We start from the raw sequence: 18,747 nt of genomic DNA, 5'->3' as shown, positions 1-18,747 counted from the left end.
GAGGTGTCTGACAACTGACTTCTTGTATATTCGCGTCGGAGTTTCGTTTACGTGGAGGAGAAAGTATGCTGGGTCATTTGGGACTGCACGGTCCGAAAACATCTGCGTTATCCGCCGAATTTCCCCCCAGTACGTCTGCAGTCGTGGACAAGACCAGAAGACATGGAGCATTGTGCCCTTACCTGCCTGACATCTCCAGCAGAGGTCTGGTAATGATGGGAACAGTCTATGTAGCAGGTCCGGTGTTCGGTACCATCTCGTCAGTATCTTAAAATTTGTTTCCTGTATCTTTGTACAGATCGATGATTTGTGTGTAAATCTAAGTATGTGACTGACCTGAGTGGGCGTAAATTGGCAGTCTAGATCCCTCTCCCACTTACCTAGGCTCGGAATCCGGTGTTCTGCCGGCAGTGTGATCAAAATTTCGTGCATTAGTGACAGGGCATGTGGGAGCGGTTCCGGCTCACCGCACACCTCCTCCAAGGCCGTAAGGGCGTGTCCAGTCCCATGGGGCGGGGCCAGCGTGCGCAGAAAATGGCTCAGCTGCCCTGCTCTCAGAAAATCCAGCCGGTAGGAGCCCGACGGATCCATGAGTTCTGCCGTCGTCCTCCAACGGCCAGCGTCGCTAAAGTGTGAGGCCTGGTAAAGACCCGAGTCTCGGAGAGCGCGAAATTTGCCATCTGTAAGGCCCGCCACACAGTCCTTTTATTAATGTTCAAATTTCACCTTGAAAATAATCATCTGATTCAGATTTTTATTTTAGTGTCATATATTTCAAATGAGAAGAGAAAATATCCTGGTTTGTTTTAAGCAAATGTGTCTGATGGTCTCTGAGCTTCCCCAGCCATTGCTGTGTATATACTGAACTTCTGGAAGTTATTTCCTCAAACTTCTGAGTTAATAAAAAAAAAAAAAAAAAGTCTTTCCTTCCTGTCCTGTGAGTCTGCCACACATAAGACTTTCCATGCTGCACAGAGGACTGAGTGAGTAATGTCTACAGATCAGAGGGCACTGCACACAATCAGATGGGCAGGGAAGACCCATACAGGGGAAATCTTCCATTTCCGCTTTGTGTTGGAGGGAGGGGGGCAGAAATCAGAAACGAGGTGGAAGTGGAAGAAAGCAGAGCCAGCCCGGGACAGTCCCATATACTATAACACAGACAAGAGTGACAGCTACACTCAACATAGAAAATTGCAGAGATTAGGAACACTGGCCTGGATTCAAGAAGCAATTGCGCCTGTGTAACCATAAGTTACACAGCGCAATTGCTTACTTGCCCCGGCGTAACGAATGCTCCTGATTCAGGAACCTCGTTACGCCGACTGCAGCCTAAGATATGCGCGGCATAAGGCTCTTATGCCCGCATATCTTAGGCTGCATTCTTGCGATGGCCGCTAGGTGGCGTTCCCGTTGTGCTCAGCGTATAGTATGCAAATTGCATACTAACACCGATTCACAACGTTGCGCGAGCCCTGCGTACGCAATTTACGTTGTTTCCGTACGGCGGTTTTTGCGTAAGGCTGCCCCTGCTATTAGCAGGGGCAGCCAATGTTACGTATACCCGTCGTTCCCGCGTCGCGGAATTAGAAATTTACGTAGTTTGCGTAAGTGAATCGTGAATGGCGCTGGACGCCATTCACGTTCACTTTGAAGCAAATGACGTCCTTACGACGTCATTTGCCGCAATGTTTCCCGACGGAGCATGCGCTCTACGATCGGTGCGGTAACGCGCCTAATTTAAATGATTCCCGCCCCCTACGGGATCATTTAAATTGCGCGCGCTTACGCCGGGCATTTTGCCGGCGCGCCCGCGCAATTTACAAAGCTTCTGCTCCGTGAATCGAGGGCAGCGCAAAAAAATTGCGGGGGCGCAGGGCAAAAACGTTGCCCTGCGCCTCCGTAAAAAAAGCGCAATTCTTACTAAATCCAGGCCACTGTGGTGCTGGAGCAGGTGCCTATAGGACCTATTAGATTTATTCTATCATTCAAAACCCAAAATGTGATTGTTTGTCCATATTATTGAAGGATTATGTGACAGATGCCTGCCTTCTTCCCATTCTTTAACCACTTCAGCCCCAGAAGATGTTACCCCCTTCCTGACCAGCGCACTTTTTCCAATTTGCCACTGCTTTGTTTTACCTGACAATTGCCCAGTCATGCAATGCTGCGCCCAAATGAAATTTGCGTCCTTTTCCCCACACCAATAGAGCTTTCTTTTGGTGATATTTGATCACCTCTGCAGTTTTTTTATTTTTTGTGCTCTAAACAGAAAAATAGAAATAAAACAATATTTTTTACTTTTAAACCAAAAAGACATGGATGATTTATTTTGGGGCACAGAGTACTGACCTTCACTCGATAGAACACCTTTGGGATGAATTAGAGGGGAGACTGCAAGCCAGGCCTTCTTGTCCACATCAGTGCCTGACCTCACAAATGCACTTCTGGGAGAATGGTCAAACATTCCCATAGACACACTCCTAAACCTTGTGGACAGCCTTCCCAGAAGAGTCAAAGCTGTTATAGCTGCAAAGAGTGGACCAACGTAATATTGGACCCTGCGGACTAATGCTGGCCATACACTATATGAAAAATCGGCCGAACCCTTTTTCGAAAACGAACCGTGAGCGCAAACGATGGTGCCATCATGTAATGACCGATAAATCGGACCTAAATAAAAACAATTTGGTTAGTTTTTTTTACATATACCTAGTGCAGACAGTTTGGACAAGAAAGGCATTAAACTGGATGTTACCCAAATTTTTTTTTTTTATGTCATAATGTACAGTATAAGATTTCCTATCATCTGTGCCCAGTCTTGTCACACAGAGTTAATCCAGCTCTGAGCAATCCTCTTTTATTGTTGAGTGAAATAAAACGGACTTGCAGAGAAAAACCTTAGTCAGTTCCTCCCCCTTGCTGTGAGTGACAGGTTATTTACATATCTCATGCACTAGCTCAGTGATGGCGAACCTTGGCACCCCAGATGTTTTGGAACTACAATTCCCATGATGCTCTTGCACTCTGCAGTGTAGTTGAGCATCATGGGAAATTTAGTTCCAAAACATCTGGGGTGTCAAGGTTCGCCATCACTGCACTAGCTTCAGACAGGCATTATTTTTTAATTCCCACCCCCACTCCTTTTCTGAAGTCATGTGGTTACTTTTCTGGATTTTGACTGGATGTTAGTGATCATAGCAGAATTCAGTGTAAGAAATGCATAGGAAAAAATGCATGTTGACAAGGGGAGTGTAGAGGTGGGCGGAGAGTCTACTGACATCACGACTCCACCCACCGAGCTCCAGACAACAGATCCACCCACAGAATCTGCAGTTTTTCAGTTCTTATAACATACAGAGGAGAAACATTTGACAGGTAAGGATACATGCAGGAGGCATCTATATCCTTATAGATCAGCACTATGGCAGCAGTTTAGAAAGGATGAGAGTGGGTTTACATCCACTTTAACCTTTCAATTTATCGTTTGTTCGGCAGAAGTTTTCCAAACTTGCCGTTCATTTTTTCCCCCCACAAAAACGTCACCAACGATTAACGATTTGTGCCCATTAACTTGCCAAAAAACAAACAAAGTGTCTACATGATCGATTTTCTGCCAATTTTCCGTATAGTGTATGGCCAGCATTAGACTGGGATGCCATTAAAGTTCATGTGTGTGTACTCCATAGAGTTTACTCCTCAACTACTGACCGCTGCTGGCGTTGCCAGAAAGTCAGGGGCACCCTTTTCCATATTTATTGGACCTGCCCGGTGATAATTCCATTCTGGACATCGACGCAGAGCCTCCTGGCTCGCCTCTTTGACATACCCATACCCATGACCCCAAAGCTCTTCCTCTTAGGCCTCTCCCAGCCAAAACTAGCCAAACCCTATAAAAAACTAGTCCGCCATATCCTAACAGCGGCACGGTGCCTCCATTGGAAAAAAAACGCGCCCCCATCCCAAGAGGCTCTTTATACTAGAGTCAGACGTAGAATTAATGGAGAAAATGATGGCCAGGATATGGGACAAACTAGAGGATCACAACGAGGTTTGGTAGCGCTGGCATTCTCGGGAAGACCCGCCGTGACCCGATAGCGAAGCCATTGAGGTACCTTGGTATTCTACCCTGTCCAACCTAACCTTTCTCTTTTCCCCCTTCTCTCTTTATTTCTAGTTCATCCTTGGTTATTCTGTATGCACACTGGATGAAGATGTGTATGTCATATTGATGCATGATACAGGGGCTTTTTGATATATTTTTACTGCCGCCGGGCGGCACGGCCCCGGCGACCGGGGGTGGTTGTCACCCCCTACGCCTGCGCCGGGCATGCTTTGGATACGTTCTTTCAATTGATTACATTTAATGTCTTTTTATTACGACTGTACGTCTGTACCACTGCTTTGTTTTAATTGGCGAACAAAATAAAAAATTGTTCATGCGTGTGTAAAGGCAGGTGTCCCAATACTTTTGATAATGTAGTGTATGTTTCCTTTATTGGTCTGATTTCTGGCAGGGCAAGTAGCCTGATCCAGTGTAGAAGTTCTGGCAGTGCAGGTAGGCTTTTTTTTCAGGGGGAACTTGGTGGAACTCGGTTCCACCACCTCTGGCTCAGACCCTTGGGGGGGCCTGCTCACCACAATCACTTGTAAACACAGAAGTCTGGTTTCTGTGTTTACAAGGGGACAGCTCTGCACTGTGTAACCCCCCTGAACTCTGCACTTTGTATGTAATGCAATCCTGGTATTTAATGCCCCTTTAAGACTCTTCTACTGTTCGTGAAATTCGACTGACCACACCCACTATTTGTGGGTGGAGGGTTTTGGGGGGGTCGTGGTTGAGTTCCAGCACCTATTGTTTAAGGAAAAAAAGCCCTGGAAGTACCATACAACAGTTTTTGGAGTGCAGACATGATGCTACAGACAGCACTTTCTCTGACCTCGTCATTATAACAGGGCCCAGCACAGATCAAGGTGAGGTGTTCTCAGGCTTCCCCTTTTGCAAAATTCTGGTCCAAGCACCCCTGAAGTTTGAGACCGGGCAATGGAAAGTGTGCAGGTGCCAGGAAGCTGATACTGCAGATTTGAACTTGGTGCTGAATGGGTAAGCAGAAAGTGATGAGGAGACCCCCGAGTTCACCCTCACCAGTATAGAGAAGACCTGGGTCACAAGCCAAGTTTGGTAACAGCCGGGTAGGAAGACACCAAATCACGAGCAGGATATAGGTCAGAGACTTGAAGAAGTTATCAACATGCAAGCAGCGAGTTTAGGTAGAATCTATTTAAAAGTCCAGGCCGAGGTCAGTAACACAGATATAGGTGGATTCAGGTAGGCGGGCGCATAGTTGCGGCGGCGTAGCGTATGGCATTTACACTACGCCGCCGTAAGTTAGCGAGGCAAGTACATGATTCACAAAGTACTTGCCTGCTAAGTTACGGCGGCGTAGCGTAAATCGGGCGGGCGTAAGCGCGCATAATTCAAATTCGGCTGAGGGGCGTGTTTTATGCTAATGGTGGGTGACCTTACGTGATTGACGTATTTTATGAACGGCACATGCGCCGTCCGCCTACATATCCCAGTGTGCATTGCGGCAAAGTACGCCGCATGGTCCTATTGGTTTCGACGTGGACGTAAATGACGTAAATCCCTATTCACGGACGACTTACGCAAACAACGTAAAATTTTCGAATTTCGACGCAGGAGCAACGGCCATACTTAACATTACTATTCCAGCTATTTGATGGTTTAACTTTTAGGCCTGATAATGCATTACGTAAACGGCGTATCTGTACTGCGTCGGCCGGGCGTACGTTCGTGAATAGGCGTATCTAGTGATTTACGTATTCTAGGCCGACCGCAATGGAAGCGCCACCTAGCGGTCAGCCTAAAAATTACACTTTAGGATAAGACGGTGTAAGACACTTACGCCGCTCGTATCTGAGCCTAATTTAAGCGTATCTGGTTACCAGAATACGCTTAAATTTGCGTCAGCGCAGATTCAGACTTAGGCTGGCGTATCTACTGATACGCCAGCCTAAGTCTTTCTGAATCTAGCTAATAGAGAGCAGACATAACAGGCAGGGGTATTCCAAAGGCAGATCAGATGAAAACGCCTGAATTGGATGGTAAATCACCCTTCTTATAGCCAAATATACAGTATGGCAAATATTTTCTGTCTGAAAGTTCCACCCTATTTTACAACTTCTTTGCATTCGTTTTTACACGGCCCCCTTAAATACATTTGGGATGTTTTTTTTTTGTCTTTTAAAAACTCACATTTTTATCCGTGAGTCTCTTATTCCCCCGCCGCGGCGGAATGCCCCCCCCCCCCCGCCCACCGGGAGGGGAGGAGAGGAGAGGAGAGGAGAGGAGAGGAGAGGAGAGGAGAGGAGGAGAGGTTTGCAAAGATAAGAGGCGGTAACTTTCTCTGACACTCCCGTTGCTATTGAAACCTGATCTGAAACCATTACACTGCTTGTACAGCACTGAGCATGTGCGAGGCTGAAATCCAGGAAGTCATACAGTCTGGCTTCATGATGCCCACACTTAAGATGGCCCCAGTCAATTTCTGTTTTATAAAGTGTCTAAATGCTGTAACAACCTAACAAAACGGACCTTAGTTTACAGACTAACTGTAGTAGAATACATTAAGCTTGTGTATTACAGGGGTTTTCATATTTAAAAAGTTTTTATTTTTAAACTTGTGGCCGGAACTCCGCTTTAAGCTATTGATATTTAAAGCTGTTTAAGAAATATATTGTTTGACTGTTATAATAAATGGGTACCATTTTTTTTTTCTTTTATATTTTCCGAGTCGACTAACAAGATAACGTTACTAAACATGGAAGAAGGTCCCTGGATATTCTCTACCAAATCATTACCTTCAGACTCTCGTCTTATGGCAACTATGACTAATGGATATCTAGGAACAAGGGTCTATGGAGATGTCCTGCATGTGAATGGAGTGTACAATGGGTCAGTAGGTGACTGTCACAGAGCAAACGTCCCCAGCCCTCTCAACATCCAGCTTGCCATAAGTAAAGAAGAAATTATGGATGAGAGCTTTTCTCTAAATATTAGAACTGGTAATGTATGTTTCAGCTTTTCCATGTAGACAAGATGTCTATATCTGTATATGTCCTGTTGGTGGTATTACCAGTTTAGTCTATATCACTGTTTCTTATGTGTGTATATGCCTTATTTATCCTTCTGATGGAATATACAGCATATACACCTTTTCTTTGTATTAAATTTTTTTTTTGCTGAAGCATGACTTAGGCCGGGTTCACACTTGTCCGACAAACGCTCCGACATTGGGAGCTCATGTAGCATGACGTGTGAAAATCAATGTTTCCCTACGAGAGCCATCTTAACTGGTCCGACACATGTCGGTCCGACTTTGAAAATGCTCCCTGTACTACTTTGGTCTGACATTGATCCTACTTCAGCCCATTGAATATCATTGAAGTCGGACCAAAGTAGGAGCCTTGTCCTTACCATCCCACTTTTGACATCCGACATGGTGATTACAGCAGCAGTAAAAGGAATTTATCTCACTCTGGGATTGTTTTGGTTGGTCAAAGAACAAGTTGGACTATTACAAAGTCGGATCAAAGTAGTATCCTGGAAAGTCGGATGGATGTAGGACCGATGTTGCAGAGCAAAGTAGGATAAAAGTAGTACTACTGTCCTGTAGTATAGTGTGAACCCAGCCTGTTACATATATACAGGGATTGTTTTACTAAAACTGGAGAGAGCAAAATCTGGTGCAGCTGTACACAGAAACCAATCAGCTTCCAGTTTTTTTTTTTTTTTTTTTTTGTCAAAGCTTAATTGAACAAGCTGAAGGCTGGGTTCACACTTGTCCGACAAACGGTCCTACATTGGGAGCCTCATGTAGCATGACGTGTGAAAATCAATGTTTCCCTATGCAAGCTGTCTTAACTGGTCCTACACAAGTCGGTCCGACGTTGAAAATGCTCCCTGTACTACTTTTGGTCCTACATTGATCCTACTTCAGCCCATTGAATATCATTGAAGTCGGACCAAAGTAGTATCCTGTTCATGAAAGTAGGATGGATGTAGGACCAATGTAGGATAAATGTAGGACCAATGTCGCAGAGCAAAGTAGGATGAAAGTAGTGTAGTATACTACACTACTTTCATCCTACTTTGCTCTGCAACATTGGTCCTACATTGGTCCTACATTGATCCTACATTGGTCCTACATCCATCTGACTTTCATGAACAGGATACTACTTTGATCCGACTTTGCCCTGCGACTTGATGTCTGACTTTCAATGAGTGGGGATCCGACTTGGATCCCTGTCAATATCAGGCACTGTGTTTGATATGAATCTTGAGGGGAACTCCACGCCAAATTTTAACAAAAAAAACAGCATGGGTTCCCCTCCAAGAGCATACCAGGCCCATGGGTCTGGTGCGGATTTAAAGGGGAACCCCCTATGCCGAAAAAAACGGCGTGGGGGGTACCCCCAAAATCCATACCAGACCCGTATCCGAGCAGTAGTCCGGCCAGTCAGGAAAGGGGGTGGGGACGAGCGAGCGCCCCCCTCCTTAACCGTGCCACGCCGCATGCCCTCAACATGGGGAGGTAGGTGCTCTGGGGCAGGGGGGCGCCTGAGGCACCCTGCCCCCATGTTGATGAGGACCGGCCTCTTCCCGTCAACCCTGGCCGTTTAACAAGGGGGCCCCCAGATACCGGCCCCCCACCCTAGGTGAATGAGTATGGGGTACATCGTACCCCTACCCATTCACCTGGAGGAAAAGTGTAAAAAAAAATACACTACACAGGTTTTTAAAATATTTTATTAGTCAGCTCCAGGGGTCTTCTTCCGACTTCTCCGCTCTCCGGTGGTCTTCTTCTGATTTCAGTGGTCTTCTTCCGTCTTCTCCGCTCTCTTCTTCCGATCTCCGGTGCCTTCTGCTGGGCTGCGCCACCGCTATCTTCTTTGTAGCTCTCTTACTAGCGACGGCCAGTCCATGCTTCCTCCGTCATCTTCTTCCGTCGCCTTCTTCTTCCCTCTTCTTTTCTTCCGGTGTTGACTCGACGCTGCCTCCCGCTGTAATGCCGGGTGCGTGTCGATTTATATAGGCCTCTTATGGCGTCACAGTCCCAGAATGCTCTGGGTGGTGATGTCAGCACCCGGAGCATGCTGGGACTGTGACGTCATAAGAGGCCTATATAAATTGGTGCAAGCCGTGCAACCGCCATTACAGCGGAAAAGAGTGTCAAGTCAACACCGGAAGAAAAGAAGAGGGAGGAAGAAGGCGACAAGGAAGACCGGGCTGGTCTCCGCCGCTAGTAAAAGAGCTACAAAGAAGATAGCGGCGGCGCAGCCCGGCGGAAGGCACCGGAGAGCGGGAGAAAAACCGGGGAGTGTGGAGAGCAGAAGAAGAGAACGGAAGAAGACTCCCAAAGTCAGAAGAAGACCTCGGAGAGCGGAGAAGTCGGAAGAAGACCCCCGGAGCTGACTAATAAAATATTTTAAAAACCTGTGTAGTGTATTTTTTTTTTTTTTACACTTTTCCTCCAGGTGAATGGGTAGGGGTACGATGTACCCCTTACTCATTCACCTAGCGTGGGGGGCCGGTATCTGGGGGCCCCCTTGTTAAAGGGGGCTTCCAGATTCCGATCATACCCCGACAACCCCCGACAACCCCGCATAATCCGCATACCCCGACAACCCCCGACAACCCCGCATAATCCGCATACCCCGACAACCAACAGCCAGGGTTGTTGAGAGGAGGCCCTGTCCTCATCAACAGGGGGGCAGGGTGCCTCCCCTGCCCCAGAGCACCTACCTCCCCATGTTGAGGGCATGCGGCACGGTTAAGGAGTGGGGGGGCCGCTTGCTCATCCTCGCCCCCTTTCCTGACCGGCCGGGCTGCTGCTCGGATATGGGTCTGGGATGGATTTTGGGGGTACCCCCACACCGTTTTTTTGGCGTGGGGGTTCCCCTTTAAATCCGCACCAGACCCATGGGCCTGGTATGCTCTTGGAGGAACCCATGCCGTTTTTGTTTGTTAAAATTTGGCGTGGAGTTCCCCCTCAAGATCAGCAGAGTACAAGTCGCATTCCAAAGTCGGAGCGTGCAAGACTGCATTCCGACTTTGATCCGACTTTAATGATATTCAATGAAGTGAAGTAGGATCAAAGTCGGAACAAAGTAGTACAGGGAGCATTTGCAAAGTCGCTCCGACATGTGTCGGACCAGTTAAGACCGGTCTCATAGGGAAACATTGATTTTCACACGTCATGCGACATGAGCTCCCAATGTCGGAGCGTTTGTCGGACTAGTGTGAACCCGGCCGAAGTTAGAAACTGGCTACCATGCACAGCTGCAACTGATTTTGCACTCTGCAGTTTTAGTAAATCAACCCTACAGTATGCATTTTATTATTTCTGTACCCATTGGTAAATATTTCCCTATGTTACTTTTGTGGTCACAGAAATTAGAAGTGAGCAGAATCTTCAAAGCTGAATTTGTATGGTGTATTGTGTAGCAGAGGTGGCGGAGACACATTTCATGTAATCCTGCATGCCAATTAAAGGCTTTAAAGAAATGTCTGAAACCAGTGTTCATAAGTAGTATCCTGTAATTGTGACCAGTTACCTTTAGCAGCCTACCTATGCACTATTTGACTGGCTACCTACCTAGCCCATGCAGATCTCTGTAGACAGCAGTGACGTTGCTACATAGACACTACCTGCTGTGAACATGCTTCCTTGCTATGTTTGGACATTCATAGTTTTACATCTCCCCCGATTGGTTGGCCTTCAGCATGGCCTGAACTACTCCTAAAAGCCAACTCACATAATATACTCCTGCAGTGGGCTCTATGGAGATGTCATATATAAGGGCTTGAGTACATGTAAAGCAGGGGTGCCCAACCAGTGGCCCTCTGATGTGGCCTGCAACCTCCTGCTCTGGGATGGCAGTTTGGCAAGCCCAGATCGAAGGTTGTCGACCCGCCATCCCAGAGCATCAGTGATGTGAATGAAGCCGGTGGTAAAGAAAGCAAGCAGCTGCAGAGCAAAGCCACATAAGTCGATGCTTCCTGTAAAGCGCCAGCTCCTGTCACACACTCTGCCTGGGACAGCAACAGCCGGGGAAATACTGTTATTAAAGGCAAGTCTATTACTGAAATCAGTGTATATATGGGCATATCTGTTTTGCAGTGGTTACTAGGCTGTAAGGATGAGCTCTGGCGTGTTCGCACAGTACACGTGCAGAGCCCACCAGGAAGTCAGCACCACGCTGCGCTAATCACAGCCAGGGAGACATTTCCCGTTCTCTGCAGCCGAACATCGGGAAAATGTCTCCCTGCCTGTGATTAGCGCAGCGCGGGTGCTGACTTCCTGGCGGGATCTGCATGTGTACTGTGTGAACATGTAGGAGCTCATCCTTATTAGGCTGCTTTCAAACGAATCCGCAGGTGCAGTGCACCTGCAGGTTTACTTGCACTGAGCCATAGACTTATTTTATTACCTGTGGGTTTTATGCGCTTTCAGAAATTCCACCACACCTGCAGGATATAATAGCAGTCTATGGCAAAGTGCAGCTAACCTGCAGGAAAGCCACAGGTGCATGTGGTGCATCAGTGTGAAAGCAGCCTTAGGACCCAATCGGACCCTCCGTTCACCTCTATGTCCATTTACCCCCGCTTACATCCGACCCGCTAAAAAAACAAAAAACAAAACAGAAGGGGATCCGTCCCCTTCCGTCTAGACGGATTGAATTTGAGGGCCCATAGAGTAGCATGGGCTGTGTCTGTTCAGCATATGCAGCGTGGACACAGACCTGTCATCCGCCCATTCCACTCATTTTGGCCTGCGACCATTTACCAAGTCACTTCAGTGGCCCTCGCTCTTTAAAAGGTTAGGCACCCCTGATGTAAAGGAACCCATAGAGGGGACCCTGCAGAAACCTTTGCTTACCAGAGGACTACAACCAACATTTTATAAAAGAAATATGGAGGATGTCATAACTGACCTCCTTCTGAAAATATTAGTTCCCTGTCCTGGAAAAGGTATGCGGTTTAGGAAGGTCAGAAATCGTAATCTCCATACTTATACTAAGTAAACCATTTGTAGCGCTACCCCCGAAGGAGCCGCTAGTTGTTTGTGGGATCGGCGTATTGAGTTATCTTGTAGAGTGTCTAGGGGTGATATTAGTGAGTTAAGGCAATGAGCGAAGGTCCAGTCATCAATTGGGTTTTCTTCAATGCTTTATTCCAAGGCCCAACATGGCCAACATCAACATAAGATAAGATAGGAAAGGTTTATAAAGCATAAGGACAACTTTAGTATCAGGCCTTGGATATGAAGAGAGCAGTCCTGCTCTTAGTAATAATGAGATCAATTTTGTCGCCACTCTAGTCAGAGTGGGTGAAGTGTCCCCGGACAGACTCCTCTCTCAAGCCTGGCAGCCGAGGTGTCACTTTGGATTGCTGGGAGGAACAGGCCTCTCTCACAGACCTCTGTCAGCGTTCCAGTCACCAGATCCCTGATTGGTTTCGTTCAAGCCCTGTTGGACAACCTGCCTCCGGGTTCTCCTCAAGCCGACCCCCCAATCGAACGGCACCCAGCATGGGATCCTCTCAATAGAACTGGGGACCCAGAAAGTCACTGGAGTCCCTTTTTCGCCTCCGGATGAGGCTCTGTGTAGCCTGCAGCTTTGGCCAGGTGGACCACGCCGGCGGGGTCCATGGATGCGCGCACCCTGAAGGTGGATGCTGCACCTGGAACCTCGAAGATTTTTGAGCACATGACACCTGTCACAGATATACTCTCCCCCAGCATGCCCCGCGAGGGAAAAACACCTCTGATTGGCTGCTGGGGAAAACTTGCTCTGCCAGAACCCCTCTGGTGCCAACTGCTGGCCAGGGATGGTAACGCATCCCTGGAGCACAGACTGACCCAGTGGACCATTTCTGGAATGACAGAAGTCCAAATTTAGTAATCTGCGAATGGGAGCAAAATAACTCTCCCATTCCCCACTAACTTTAGCGTAGTGCCCATACTGAAAGTAAGGGGGCGCTACACATTTAAAATAATGGCAGCCTCCAGCTTTCTTTTGAATAGTAAATTTTAGTAGATTGGAAACTAAGAATAAACATGTAAATACTGTATATTGCAGCTTACCAGTTCTTGGATGTGGTGGCTGCATTTGTTGTGATGTCAGGCTTCCTTGAAATTCTCTTTATGACCACTCAGATAATTTAAAGCAGTCCAACATGATGTTTCAGTTAACAAGAGAACTTCTTACAAGGTGTGAGCTATGATTGTGTTGGAAACAAAGACTTGAACACCGATGAGGCCTTCCGTACCCTTCAGTCGAGGAAAAGTAAAGACACTGAAACCAATTATATGTTAAATTTCATTTTTGCTCCAACTTGGATGTCTGTGTTTTTTTTTGCACTAGCTTGTTTAACTGATTCCCAGTGCTTTTAAACGATGCTTAGTGCTTTGATAAGAAGGATGGCTTATCACCATTGCTTTTGCTGTATCTCCACTACTGCTCTGCATTCCATCACACATTATGTTCTTGGTCATTTTTAGGTACATTCAGCCATACCATCCAGTGCTCTTCGTTTACAGCTACCCAGCAGATCTTTGCTCATCGTTCCCACAGACATCTCTTGGTCAATATTATATCATTAAAGATCACAAGGGGTTCCAGTCCTGTTAATGTCATTCTTCAAACACACTTTAAGGCAGTAAGTGAAGATCTAGATCTTCAGAGAGGTCCTGACTACTGCAATGCTCAGTGAGTATAATGAAGTACTTGATCAGGTAACTGTTTAATGCATATATGAGCTTGTCCATCTAACTATTAATTTCATTTAATCATTTGAGATTAGTAGAATATGAAGCCATACGCCAAGAGTTTTAAATGTGCCTAGCTGGCCCTTTGTACAATGTATCCCTTCCACGTCTTTTTTCAGCAATGCCAGCTAAAATCAACCAATAAAATACACATTTTATGAATGGTAATACATTTAAAGTGCGACTAAAGGGCATCTAGAATGCATTGTACCCTAAATGTAGAGGTGTGTGTGTGTGTGTATAGTTTTAGTTAATGCTTCCAGACAGATGTCCAGGTATCCCAATCAACTTGGCCTAGGGAACAGGGCATAACCAGACTGTGCAGGTCAGTGACGTTTTATTAAGTCATGCACTTGTTTAGAGAGAATCACTAATCAACTGATTGATGAGATCAAATTATGAAGGTGACTGGGTGCCGGATAGAGCAGAGGAGGAAAGTGAGGGGTAGAAACAACCCCAACATGGTAGGATGTCCTCCAGAGTCGGCCATCATGGAAGAGTGGAGTGTAGCCACCCTATTCCATCAGATTGTGGAGCTGTTATCTTCCGGCCCACTTCCAGCTCAGTTGTGTGGGCTTTTTTTTAGCACATGTGCAGTCGATTGCACATGTGCACTGTTGCAATGTGCAATCTCTTCTGCAAGCAGGTCAAACGTTGCATAAAAACAGCCATTTGGGTGCCACATGCTTCACAAGGCATTTAACCTCTCACTACATTGGGAAAAGCACCTGAAAGCCACACACTAGGGACACGATTCTTCTCTTCCTCACCATTCATGTGTATCCCCGCTATATCTCATGACCGCTCAGCAGCCTCCACTGTCAGGGATAATGGTATAGCAAAGGGTGTCACAGGTCCTTGCAACACCTCTGCCAGCAGCACACCACCAGCTGTAGATTATAGCAGGCAAAATTCTCTGCCCTAGCTGCAGCATCTAAAAAAAAATACACTCCCTGCCACCCACATGCCCAGCATCTAAATTCCAGCTTGTCCAAATTGCTGGCTTTACAACTCCTGCCTTTCCTTCGGATGTCCCCTTCCATGAATTGTCTTTGCTGTAAAACAATGGCAGGTTCCCAGTTGCAATTTTCTTGCACGTAAGGTCGTTAAAGTGCTGTACCATCACGTGGAAGGCAATGTTTTGGCATCATTGGGCAAGGCAGTCAGCCGCAAGGTCTACATTAATGCTGACACGTGGCCCAGCAAGCATGGTCAGGGACAATATATTTTGTTCACAGCACACTGGGTAACTCTGTTTGCAACTAGGAAGGATGCAGGGGGCTCAGTGCTAGAGCTTATTTTGCTGCCACTTCCATATAGCTGATCGTTATGATGCGAGATCTGTCAGCTCCACCCTCCTCCTCATCCATGCCCTCCTCTGCTGGATTGTTCTATGAACCACCAATTCCTCGAAGTGGTCAAGGGGCCATTCAACAAGTCAGGCTAAAAGATGCCATGCAGTGCTTCAGCTGGTCTGTCTAAAGCAATGTTTCTCAACTCCAGTCCTCAAAAACAGGTCATGTTTTTAGGCTTTCCATTATTTTGCACAGGTGATTTGATCAGTTTCACGGTCTTAGTAATTACCACAGATGTTACATCTGAGGAAAAATCCTGAAAACCTTTTGAGGGTACTTGGGTACTGGAATTAAGAAACATTGGTCTAGGAAACAAGATAACAGTCTAGTAGACAGGAGCCACACCAGAGTAGAGATTCTTTCACCTCTGTAGGGGTAGGCCCAGAGATGGTTCACGCCACAGAAGCTTGAGCCAGGAATGGTGGTATGCAATAATGACACCAACCTCCTATCTGCCCTTCATCAGGGAAAGTTGTCACATGCCTGGCACATGTCCTCAATTTGGTGATGCAGCATTTCTTAAACAGGTACCCAGGGTTTCAAGATCTTCTAAAGCAGGCCAGAAGAGTTTGTAGCCATTTTAAGCGCTCATACACAGCCAGTGTTTGGTTGGCTGAAATTCAGTGGGAATTCCTGGCTGTAAACCACCTGATTTGTGACATGCCCACCAGGTGGAACTCAACTTTGGCAATGCTGTAGCGGCTGCACATGCAGAAGAGGGCCCTCAATGAGTACCTGTGTGAGTATGGCACAAGAACAGGCTCAGGGAACCTCAGCTTTTTTTTCCCCATGCCAATGGCTGCTGATAAAGGATGGTGAGTCCTGACAATGCATGCATTAGTGACACAGGTGTTCTTGTTGGAGCATACTCTGCGTGGCATTATGAACAGGGCACTTGAAGCACAGCAGTGGGAGGACGAGGACCTCCTTTCCTCTCAAGGCCTGCTTTTTGCAGACACCATTCTTGCAATGCCACAGAACACACAAGGAAAGGGAGCAGGAGGATTGTGGCAGTTTTCTAGGCATAGAAGCAGAGGAGGACATACGTCAAACCTTAAGGGATGGTTTTCAGTCCGTCAGAAACCTTGGGAGTAGTACGTGACTGGGAGGAGGCAGTTCCAGATACTGTAATCCTCCGTGCCCCCGAGGACTCTGCTTTTCTTGCCTACATGGGCTTCCTTGTACTTTAAAGCCTGCAAAAGGACCCACGAATTTGTGGCATCAAGGACAAGGCTCATTATTGGTTGGTAACCCTTCTTGACCACCGTTACAAGGGAAAAGTCTCAGAACTAATTTTTCCCTCGCACAGGGAGCACTGGATGAAATATCTTGAGGACACCTTAAAGAGGAGTTTATGTAATGCCTTTCCAGACCCTGGTAGTTACAGGCTCAAGGAAAAGCTAGTTTTGAGGCTTCTGTTGGTCAAAGGAGAAAAGGTGGATAAGAAGACAGTGATGCATTTAAAAAAAAAATTGTCCTCCGCGCCCAGGGCTGTCAGCTTCAAGATGTCATCGGCTGTGTCTGCATCAGATGGTGGAAGATGATCTAGGGGCACAAACAGACATAGAGAGCTTTCCAGTAGACGGGCCACTGGGTTTCTGGTTAATGAGAATAGACCACTGGCCAGAACTTGCCCAGTATGCAATTGAGCTGCATGCATCCAGCATGCTTTCCAAACAGGTATTCAGTCCTGCCTGAGGTTTTATGACCGATTAAAAGAGTGCGTCTCTCCACAGACTCCATTGACTGGCTGCCATTTGTCAAAATTAATCAGCCCTGGATTAGCAACAGCTATCAAGCTCTTGATGTCAATGCCGCTGATTAAGCATTATTGGGATCCCAAATCTCTGCAAGACTGTTTAAGCTGCCTAGATTTGTGGATCTTGATTTTATCTTAAAGTAATTTTTTGGTATAGATTTTATGGGTACAATTAACATCCAAAGACCTATTTATTCTGCACCTGTTTGACTGGTGCATCAAATTTCAATATTTTACATGAAGGCCAATTCTTTCTTTCATCAAGAAGGTTATGAGGTGAAGGCACCACCAACAACCCAAAGACCAATTTTTTCTCAACTGTGTGACAAATGCATCAGATTTCTACATCAAGGCCAATTCTTGCTTTCAACAAGAGTATCTCTACAGTAGAAGGTTACTAGGTGAAGGAACCACCAAAACCCAAAGCCCATTTTTTCTGCACCTGTTACTTCTATCCAAAGTCTGTGAAACCAGACTTTATCTAAAAGTCACATATGGCTTGCACCCTGTGGTGCATTCCCATCCAAAGTCTGCCAGAGACAAATAAGCTTTATGTGACATAATTTTCAATTGGCAAATGATCAGTTCGCCATAATTTGCACACATTTGCTCATTAAATAATTTGTTTTAGTTCTAACGTAAAGTCACTTGATTAAGTCCCAGCTTCAAGTAAAAGACTTGGGTCTCAGTAACATTTGCTGTATAATAAAAATATCCACCTGAGCTGTCTTTTGACCTTTAATGCCATGAGAGAGCCAATTTGTTAATTTAATCTACACATATTCATGGTGGTTTACTGTTTTAGATAAAAAAAATAAGTGTTTCAAAGTAGTTATGTAAAGAAAATCAAATTAATTTAAATTGAAAAGTTCTATATTTTATTTAGGTATGTCTATGGAAGCACAAAAGTCCCAGAGGTTAAATCTTGTCCTTTAAAGTCTGTCCATATGATCTACACTCCGGTCCCAGAGTCTCTAGTCATGCCTTCTGAGCAGGAGAAGTCTTGGGCGTTCCTGACAGCGGTAGCCGAGACAGAAGAGAAGGTGAAGGAGAAATATTCAGAGGGTCTTACTCTGGTTGAAGAGAATTGTCTGTACCCCTCACATGAAGATGCATGGACACAATTATGGGAGGGATGCTGGATAGAAATGGAAGCATCTCTGGCTCACAGACAGGCTGTCTATGGCTGTCTTTATTATCTTCTGAGCGCCTTACCCTCATTGGGCTGTGATGAAAAGTTCAATGGAATTAGCCCTGGAGGTCTTTCTAATGGTCAGAGAGATGAAGATTATTGGGGACATGTTTTCTGGGATCAGGTATGTCTAGTAATGTAGTGACCAGGCATGGTTTACTTCCTTCAAAAAGCTCTGTAATTAGGGAGTTGTGGCAAGCTTTGGAAATAATTTTCCCCTGACTCTTGATCAGATGCTGAACAGCTTTAGGACAGTTAAAAGGTTGACAGCAGACTAATGCCTCGTACACACAGCCGGTTCTCCCGACGGGAAAACTGCGAGGAGAGCTTTTGGCTGGGAATCCCGGCCGTGTGTATGCTCCCTCACAGTTTTTCAGATGGGAGAACTGCCAAAAAACGCCAGACAAAAAGAGAACAAGCTCTCTTTTTTCCGGTAGACTTTTTCCCGGCGTTTTTTGGCAGTTTTCCTGTCAGGAAAACCTCTAGTGTGTAGGGGGAAAGACTGACTGAGCAGGTTCTCGGCTTTCCCCTCTGGATTTTATCAGAATTGCTCGGCTTTTTGGTGCTACGCAAACGGAACCTCTGTAA

At 46.2% G+C, this 18,747-nt stretch overlaps 1 protein-coding gene across 1 annotated transcript in view; it reads left to right on the top strand.

Moving 5' to 3' along the window:
• The first annotated feature begins 915 nt into the window (after nt 1–915).
• Nucleotides 916–18,747, top strand: part of PGGHG (protein-glucosylgalactosylhydroxylysine glucosidase) — a 52,622-nt gene continuing 34,790 nt past the window's right edge. Inside the window, exons 1-4 of the mRNA XM_040328913.1 lie at nt 916–983; nt 6,816–7,086; nt 13,587–13,794; nt 17,854–18,283. Of these exons, the coding sequence (XP_040184847.1) occupies nt 6,843–7,086; nt 13,587–13,794; nt 17,854–18,283 (882 nt within the window). The 5' untranslated portion in view covers nt 916–983; nt 6,816–6,842. The remainder of the gene's footprint in view (nt 984–6,815; nt 7,087–13,586; nt 13,795–17,853; nt 18,284–18,747) is intronic.

Source organism: Rana temporaria, chromosome 11 (genome assembly GCF_905171775.1).
Source record: "Rana temporaria chromosome 11, aRanTem1.1, whole genome shotgun sequence".
Classification (NCBI taxonomy): domain Eukaryota; kingdom Metazoa; phylum Chordata; class Amphibia; order Anura; family Ranidae; genus Rana; species Rana temporaria.
This window is presented reverse-complemented; position numbering and strand designations above follow the sequence as displayed.